The sequence below is a fragment of the Eurytemora carolleeae genome, unplaced genomic scaffold, assembly GCF_000591075.1.
Source record: "Eurytemora carolleeae unplaced genomic scaffold, Eaff_2.0 scaffold1234, whole genome shotgun sequence".
NCBI classification, from domain to species: Eukaryota; Metazoa; Arthropoda; class Copepoda; order Calanoida; family Temoridae; genus Eurytemora; species Eurytemora carolleeae.
In genome coordinates this window covers 60,177-69,759 of record NW_019397118.1, presented here as the reverse complement: position 1 = coordinate 69,759, position 9,583 = coordinate 60,177, and the positions used below count along the sequence as shown (strand labels likewise).

Below are 9,583 nucleotides of genomic sequence, written 5' to 3'. Positions count from 1 at the left end.
AAAAGCCCTCATACGCCCCTGGTGGTGTGGGGAAGGGAATAATTTCTTTGAGAACGATTTTTGGACCCCCTGGCTGGATAAAGTTGGTTGTGTGGCCGCAGCACCCGGCAACCTAGCCTGTCCTAGCCGCAGCGCTTGCACCCTAGCATGTTCTAGCCGCAGCGCTCGGCCCAGGAAGTGTCCTAGCCTTACCTAACCCGAATGGTAATTTCCTATTATATGATTTATGGATCCCCTCCCCTCATATCAATTGTGTAGATCATTTTTATCGATTTTTAGGTACTTTTAAAAAAGACACACATGAATAAAGTTGGTCTTGTGACCACAGCGCCCAGCCACCTAGCCTGTCCTAACGACAGCGCTCGGTCCAGAAATTGTCTTGGGTCTGTCCTAGAGAACGAATTTTGGACCTCCCCCCCCCCTTTTCACTTAAGTTCATGACCAAGATTTAAATTATTTTCAACAAAAAAAATATTTATTTTGTATTATTTCAGGGTTAGGTTAGGGAAGGACAATTTCTGGGCCGAGCTACTTAAACTACTTAATATCGAAAAAATCACATCCAAATTAATATCTAAAATATAAGATCTTCCTTCAAGGCACATCAGGTAAAAATGAACAGAGCGCTGCACACCATAAAACCAGTTCGGCCAGCACTGTGGTAAAATGCAGAAAACATCAATAAAGATTCAGTACATGATGCATATGGTAAAAATAAACATTAAAATGGGACAACTAAACTATAAAATCTTCATTTTTTCAATGATGGTCACCATGACATAGTGTTTAAATTCTAGGATTTGTGTAAACTGTTAACTGTTAGCTCTTTCTACAATTTTCTTGAGTTAATAAACGTTCACCAGTCGCCACTGACTCACGGCTAAAAGTTACAAGACGGCATGATTTTATTACGAAATCAATGTGAATGCCACACAACATTTTAATTGAAAGAAAGACGACTTTTGAAATTTTATCTTTAAAAAATTTATATCAATTAACTCAAAAACGAATTGTATTCAAAATTGAAATAAACTTTGAAATAAAATTTAATTACCTGTACGAAAAAATCTATAATTTTGATGATTTTGGAACATTTTGATGAAAATACAATAAAATAAAGACGACTGTATAATTACAAAGGCGACATTACGAATACAAAGACGACTTGAAACCAATGCAATGAATGCCCCGTAAGTTCTTAACAAAGAATAGTTTTCATGGTTCACGAAACCGATGTTTCTCGCGTTCTGTTCGATTTTTAAAGATTAAGTTAATATACAAAAGATTTGAATGATCTGAAAAGTAAGTCTATTAATTGTATAATTAAAATCGGTTGTATTTCGTAGGTATTCATTTGTATTCTAATCGAATTGCTTAAAACATATCTAATTATTTAATTTACCTCTAGGTATGTGTTAGACTTTGAATATAGAGGAATTTCGCCAAACAAAAATTTTGGAACTACGTTCCCGGCGTGCACTGATTTTATCTGATCCTTCCCTGAGCTAAAGCTTCTTCTTTACATTTAGAAGTTTAAAGTATTGAAATTTTAGTGTTTTTATTACGGAACCATATAGGCTAAAACGGCCATGGGGAGTAGGAACTTGGTACTATTCTCCGAAAGAATACTTATTACTTTAAGCCCAAGCCGCCTCAATACATGAATAGGGTTAAAGATAATAATGAAATATCGGTATATTCCTAGAGAACGATATTCGGACTCCTTGTCCCCCCCAGGCTCCCCCCCCCCTCCTATCCATTTTGTACATGGATCTTTTATGTTAGACATGGATATAATTGACCATGTGGCCGCAGCGCTCGGCCCCTAGCCTGTCTTAGCCGCAGCGCTCGACCCAGGAAGTGTCTTAACTAACCTAATCCGTGGCCGCAGCGCTCGGCCCCCTAGTCTGTCCTAGCCGCAGCGCTCGGCCCAGAAAGTGTCTTAACCTAACCTAACACTAAATAATAATAAATAAATACTAATCTTTATTTCGTCTTGTACAAAATAGATAGGAGGGGGTGGGGGGGGGGTCCAAAAATCGTTCACTAGGACGGACCACAAATATCTGTGAATATTTACTTTAATAAGTCCCCCGCCCCCTCCGTAGAAATCCATTTTATTCTCAGAAACAGTGTTAGTAGGGTTTTATTCGCTGAATTGGGAAAAGTTTCTAAAGGGAAAATTTAATAAACATGCAAAGTTGTCCAATTTTTTTCCTTCAATCTTCAGAATCTTGTTATTCGTAAGCAGTCAAATTCATGATTTGATTATTGATCAAGTTATGACATTTTCTAGAACCCTCCTACGTTGGACGAGGGGCTAATTGGCGTTTATATTTTTAGATTAAAATGTATCAGAATAGAGTTATCAATTTAACAGGTTAGTTAGTTCTTAAACCTAATTTTTTATTTTTTATTAGACTCTGGCAAATTTTTCTTTGGGGTTTTTGCTAGACAACCTGTTTTACAGAAAATTTCATTCATGTTTTTTAAATTATTTTACGTGTAAAAATTGGAAGACTGATTGATAATTACCATATATTTAGGAATCCCACCGGCCGGAGGCCCACGGAGGCCAATAAATGGAGGCACTCAAGGTAAGATTTTGCTGGTTAAATAGGTATTTTTAAATGTGATTTTTGTGAGAGTTGAGATAAAAAATATTGGGGTCCGTCCTAGAGAACGATTTTTGGACCCCCCTCCTATCAAAATTTTTGTACATGACCACTTTTAAAACAATTTTCAATTAAATTATTATTTATTTAGGGTTAGGTTCGGTTAAGACACGTTCTGGGCCGAGCGCTGCGGCTGGGACAGGCTAGGGGGCCGAGCGCTGCGGCTACATGTCTTACATTTAAGATCCATGTACAAAATTGATAGGATGGGGGGGGCGGGGGGGGGGGGGCCAAAAATCATTCTCTAGGAAATTACCAAATATTGAACTGAAGGAACTTATATTTTTGCTAACGTACTGAATTTATTATACAGTGTTCAATAACGAGTTGCATGCTCTTTAATTTTCTTCAGGAAATTTACCATTTAAAGTTTTTAAGTAAATTAAAGATATTTTTTTTCATATAACCTGTTTTACCAATTAGTAATGTTTTGTTGTTGAGAATTACCAATTGATAAAAGCCTTTTTAAAGGAAATTTTCAAACGATAAAAATATTCTTTTTAGGACATTCTATAGGAATTGCGACGGATCTGTCCCTGCCTAGAACTAACAATACCGTGCCAACTTCAGGAACAGCGAAAATTACACTTGCTTGTAAAGTGGGGAAGGCGTAATTAAAATTTACCCTTCTTGCAAAAATGGCAATATTCGATTCACTAAGGGACCTTTGATATCTAAATTTGTGAAAGATACCGTCGTTTTTGTGAAAGTGAATAATTCTGACAATTTCTCTAATGCTTCTTATTAGCAAGAAATGCGCAAGTCACTTACGAAAACAATGACAATGTTCATAAAAATAAACAGTAAAGATACAAAAACATTTTAATTCATACTTGATCAGACAAAGCCGTCAACGGTACCTTTGTAAATCGAGCATTGTTATATTTGCATGGAGGGACACTGGAAAATAAGATCTTTATTTTTAAATGCTTAAATACTTCTCCTTCCCCAGAGAAATTGGAATGAGACTGGACCTTTTTTGTATTATTGATGCCATTTCTCATTTTTTTGTATTTTTTATACCATTTCTCACTTTTTTTGTTGTATTCATACCATTTCTCACTCATTGAAAATGTATATTTTCTACCACAATTAATTCCCCATAACCAGGAGTTTTGGTTTTCAACTTCTTGTGCAAAACTGCTTTTAATTTATTAAGGAATAAGATGATAATAGAGGGAGAGGATACATATTTTATGTCTACCCATATCAGTTACTCATTCTCTTCTAATTTTTTATTTAAGAGCAATAAACAAAAGATTTCAACTGAATCAGTTTTTTTTTCAATGTTCCTGCGTTTTTAGGCCATATTCTACCGGGCCAGGTGTACAGCCAACCTTACTCATCTATTCATTCATCAGTCATCCCTCCTCTCATCCCATCAAACTCAACCCAACCATCCTCACATTCCATTCAACTCCATTCAGGGGGTGCTGGGATTCACGGATCTATTCAGGGGCTTCAGAGGGGTTCTGTGCTCCAAGGGGGACCTATTCAGGGGCTCCAAGGGGGTCCTGGGGTATTGCATCTTGTCAGAGGAAATTCAAATGGTTCAGCTACTGCCAATACTTCATCTTACAATGGTTCTCAAGGTAAAGTGGTCTCCAAAATAATAAGGAGACCCACAATGAGAACTTATGGGTTTATTTGTCTATTTTAAAAAGAATATACCCCTAATTTTTTTTATTTTATTTGCTATTTTAGAGAAACGATTTTTAGTTAAAAAAACTCGACAATTTCTAATTTTTTTACCCATAGAGCAATTGTTTGTCATCAATTAAAATGAACAGTTCGCCACACTTGTTTAGTTTCCATATATTTTTATCGAAACCAAGCACTAATATAAGATATCATAAGATGTAGAGAAAAATATGCGAACTGGAATCAAACCTTGAATTTCTCTTCTTGAGTGTAAACTCAAAATTATAATTCGTTCACATTTTTGATTTATTTAAAATAAATGTTTGAACTTTTGCTTCGTAAATTGTACAGTGGTGCAAGGCGCCCAATAGGCAGTCTCGTGGTTTCACTACCCCCTTTAGATTGTGGTTTCACACTATCCCCTTTTAGATTGTGGTTTCACACTATCCCCGTTTAGATTGTGGTTTCACTATCCCCTTTTAGATTGTGGTTTCACACTATCCCCTTTTAGATTGTGGTTTCACACTATCCCCGTTTAGATTGTGGTTTCACTATCTCCTTTTAGATTGTGGTTTCACACTATCCTCTTTTATATTGTGGTTTCACTATTCCCTTTTAGATTGTGGTTTCACTATCCCCTTTTAGATTGTGGTTTCACTATCCCCTTTTAGATTGTGGTTTCACTATCCTCCTTTTAAATTGTGGTTTCACTATCCCCTTTTATATTGTGGTTTCACTATTCCCTTTTAGAATGTGGTTTCACACTATCCCCTTTTATATTGTGGTTTCATTATCCCCTTTTAGATTGTGGTTTCACTATCCCCTTTTAGATTGTGGTTTCACTATCCCCTTTAAATTGTGTTTTCACTATCCCCATTAGATTGTGGTTTCACTATCCCCTTTTGATTGAGTTTTTAAAAATTAAAAAATTGATTTAACATTTTTATTTTCAGGAGTGAGCACAGTAAATGGTGGGGAACCTTCTAAGCTAGAAATCAAGGAAAAGATTTTAAAAACAAATATTTTTAAAATTTAAAATACTTGTTCTTTCATTGTTTCACTTTGTCTATTGACTATTGAGGGCGTTTTTAAAATTTTCTTTTGATTAACAGGAGGAAACGGAGGAAATCACACCTAAAGGTATTTTTAAATCATAGGACATAAATTATTAACAAAAAGAAATAAAATCTGTTTGCGAAAGAATACCCCCCCCCCTCTCTTTGTCACTATGATGGCGCACCCCGGTTAGAATATGGAGTCAATGGGAAATCCCTAGCTACGTGAATGGAGTTGGCGTTGGCGTTGGCGTTGGCGTTGGCGTTGGCGTTGGCGTTGGCGTTGGCGTTGGCATTGGCATTGGCATTATAGATTAACGCATAAACTGGTACGGGCCAGGGATATCATGTGTTATGGCCCTTTCACTTGGCGGTGGTCTGGTCCATTGAAGATCCCATTTTTAATACTGAATACTTTATAGAAGATGAACCCCCTGAGATGGATATATTTATCAACAACGTTGTCTGTTCATTCTCTGTTCGCTGTCATCTCAACCTTAAAGAAATAGCTCTCACAGGGTCTAACGTAGAATACAGGTGATTATGGAACAGATGAAGCTATAAAAATCGCTGTTTAAAGGGACTGTAAGCGAAATTTCAAGTAACCCGATTCACAACGTCACCCTTTGTCTGATGACTAAAGATGAATAAGATATCCTCGTTTTCTTGGAAAATTGATTATCATCAGTTGGAGCTTCTCTAAATTAGAACTTTTTATATATGATAAAAAGACCATGTAAGAAGTTGTCAGAATCAAACATGTTTTAAGATGGAAAAACAAGAAAATCTTCATTTATTGTTAAACTGCTAGAGGTTTAAACTTTAAAGGGTACCATTGTGAATTGAATATGCCACTGATTAATTAAAAGGTCTCTTAAAATTTATTGTTTGTATAAACTATAAACTGCTTCATTTCAGGAATGTAAACTAATTTGTTAAGTTTAATAATAAAAGTGATCAAAGCAGTGCTAAGGATCCGGATCCAAGGGGAAAAATATCAACCAAAAACTGCATACAAAAAATCGTTTGCTCTTCAAACCAAAATCTGAACTGCTGAAAAAAAAGATTATTAAAATATCTCTTTTTTCTGAAAAGTTCATTATGTTTAAGCATAAAACAAGAAAAAAATTAAAAATTTTAATTTTTTAAAATCAGTTTATCTTTAAGACATGTTCATTATGTTCATGACCTGGATCCGAGTCTGGATCGATGATCCGGATCCACATAAAAATTGAAAGCACTGGATTAAGTGATCAAAAATATGGATTTTCTAATATTTAGACGAGAGAATGGAATGGTAACTATGAAGCTAAGGCATCCTTACACAACAGCCTCAATCTGGAGTTCAGGAAAGATAACCTGTACTGGTGCTAACACAGGTAGGTTTTACTGTGTACTCTGTACTGTACTGTACTGACTCTTCTTTACTGTACTGTGTACATAAAATAATTAATAACTAAATAACTAACTAAAAACATTTATTAAGCACACTTAATCACATGTATCTCTTTTTCACACTTGTAAATACACATTTTAAGGGTACCGTTGTGAAAAGGACATGCCGATTTTTTTTTTAATGGAGAGTCTATAAATTACAACATACCGTTAATCTTATTTGATTATTTTTTATTTCAGAGGATGACGCTCGGATTGCAGCAAGAAAATTTTCCAGAATTCTTCAACGTTTAGGAACCGAAGAATTTTATCATTATAAAAAACCCGTTGAAATCATAATAGTTAAAACAACTGATTTTACTTTTAAGACTCCAACGATTCTATACCCTTATTTTGGTTCGCTAGTCTTGTTAATGTAAACTCATCTCAAAATATTGAATAAACTCGGTTAATCAAATTCACGCTAAATTTTTATAAAAATCCACGAAAATTTCAAAAAACCGGAATCAATAGGAAACTCTTCGTAATAAATTGATGAATAACAATTATCCCAATATTTAAAAAATCTTTTTTCGAATTCTTCTTAATTGTTTTAGATGAAAAGTATCAGAAGATTCGTATTAAAAACTGGAGAATAGTAAACGTTCTTGGAACATGTAATCTTCCGTTTGGAATCAAGATTGTACCTTTCTCACAGGCTTTCAGGGTAAATAAGAACAATCATAGTGAAACGTCCCCCGGGAGAGAGGGGGGGTATGTATTTATGTATTTTCTCTAAAAAATTCTCCCACCACCCCTGTAAAATCATTTTCTCCACCAGAATCATATTTTCGGAAATTAAACTTTTTTTCTAAAAGAGAAACATCTTGTTTTTGGGTAAAAAAGAAAATAGTTGCTGAATAATCCCCCCATGGTTATCGAAGATCATTTATTTATTAATTCTACAAAAAATTAATCCCTACATTTTGTTGCTTTTTAAATAAACTCTTAATAAAAAATACTAAGTTGTTTCACGCATCAGATGTTTTTAAATTAAGAAACGATAAAAAAAACCGTTTTTGAAATATTAAAAACTCATAAAAATATCTTTATTTTGTAATATTGCAGGAAGCGAGCTATGAGCCAGAACTGCATCCTGGAGTTACATATAAGGAAAACAACATTTAAACCTTTTTTAAATATTAAACATATTTTATTAGTGTTCCGAGGCAAGATTACAAAAATAGATCAGAGACTAGATATACGTCAATTATTGAGTTTGTCTATGTTGAAAATTTAAACAGAAAATTCTACGAAATTCTACTTGTAAAGAAAAATTGCACCTTGAAGAGCGACGGTTAGCTGCAATATAATTTTATTATCACGCCGTATTCGTTCAAAAATTAAACTGGTGAATTTATGACAATAGAATGGTATTGCAAACAGTTGTGATCACTTCACCCTGATGTCAGGATATCCCGTGATGGTCATACCATAATTTTAAATTAGGAACTAAACATTGATTCTCAAATTAAAAGTTCCTTAATTGGATCAAGATCAAGCGTTAAAGATTAATTAATGATTATATCCACCCACAAGTTCTGATCTCTGAAACGTATATGTTTTATTTTAATCAGTTTACCAAATTGTTCGTACTCAAGAATCAAGGTTGGAAATTTTATCAAACGTCAGAAATTATAATTTAAGAGGATTGGGGACTAGGTTATCACAAGGAGCTTTGTGATATTAAGAGTAGGCATTGTGATTTATACGCAAAACCAGACGCCTCAATTGGGTTCCATACGAAGCCATAGAATGTCGTCTTTTCTATAATTTAAAAAGATTTCAGGACTTTTTAAGCATTTCCATCACCAAAAACTTGCGTTTTTTTTACATAATTTGCCGTTATTATCTTTTTAGATAAACTTTATCTTAAAACAGATTGCAATGTAATTGGTTTAAAAAATTTGGCTACTTAAAACCAAGGTTTTTTCGGGCTTTGCTCACGTTACTGGCCTAAAATTCTTCTTTAGACTATAACAAAACTATACTTAATCACATTCTAACAAATTTTGGTTCAAAATATGTGGTATTTTTCATACAAATGAGATGCGTAACAAAATCACAATTTTAGCTTTATTTTAACAGGAGAGCATCCTATCCTATAACCGAGCAAAACAAATTTAGAAGTTTATAACCGTGTCGTTATTTTCCAACCATTTGCAGCCAATGACGTCATCTAAAAGTGTACAGAGCGTACACACTATTCGAATTAATTCCTAATGCATATCTTTTACTTTTCTACCGTCTTTGGGTTACTATAACATGGAACTGCTCACCTTACTTATAAAATTTATAAATGTTAAATGTGTTTAATATAGTTAAAGCAGCCTAAAGCAACACTAAAGATCTTCTCTACTGGAAGTATCACTGTAACAGCTCCCAGTGTAGCTAATGTACAGGCAGCTGTAGAGCATATTTATCCTAAGGTCAAGTAGTTTTCTTGTTTTAAAGTTTATTTCTTCAAGGTGGTTTCTGTTTTGACAATTGCTTCTTAATTCGTCAATAAAATTAACAAATAATTTCCACCTTTAAATCTGACAAGCCCGACAAATATTTTTTGTGATCTTTTTCCCGTCCTTAAAAAACACGGAAACGGCAGAACCAAACCTTAAGGTTGTTTTTGTTTGTTTTTAATCATGAAAATATGTGATTTTATAGATTGAAGAGGATACGCTGTTAAATTAGGGGGGGGTTTTACTGTGTACTCTGTACTGTACTGTACTTCACCTTTTTCTAAAATTTGACTCATCAAAAAACAAAAAAAATCGAAAAAAA

General features: G+C 34.2%; 1 protein-coding gene across 1 annotated transcript; it reads left to right on the top strand.

Annotated features, from left to right (window-relative positions):
* Nucleotides 1–1,282: 1,282 nt before the first annotated feature.
* Nucleotides 1,283–9,258, top strand: LOC111712067 (TATA-box-binding protein 1). Its single transcript, XM_023486577.1, has 13 exons — nt 1,283–1,302; nt 2,344–2,380; nt 2,547–2,597; nt 3,180–3,245; nt 3,980–4,267; nt 5,270–5,316; nt 5,429–5,456; nt 5,794–5,908; nt 6,653–6,750; nt 7,007–7,060; nt 7,363–7,472; nt 7,874–7,918; nt 9,127–9,258. The coding sequence occupies exons 2-13, from the start codon at nt 2,350–2,352 to the stop codon at nt 9,241–9,243; spliced, it is 1,050 nt and encodes a 349-aa protein (XP_023342345.1). The 5' UTR covers nt 1,283–1,302; nt 2,344–2,349; the 3' UTR covers nt 9,244–9,258.
* Nucleotides 9,259–9,583: the final 325 nt, after the last annotated feature.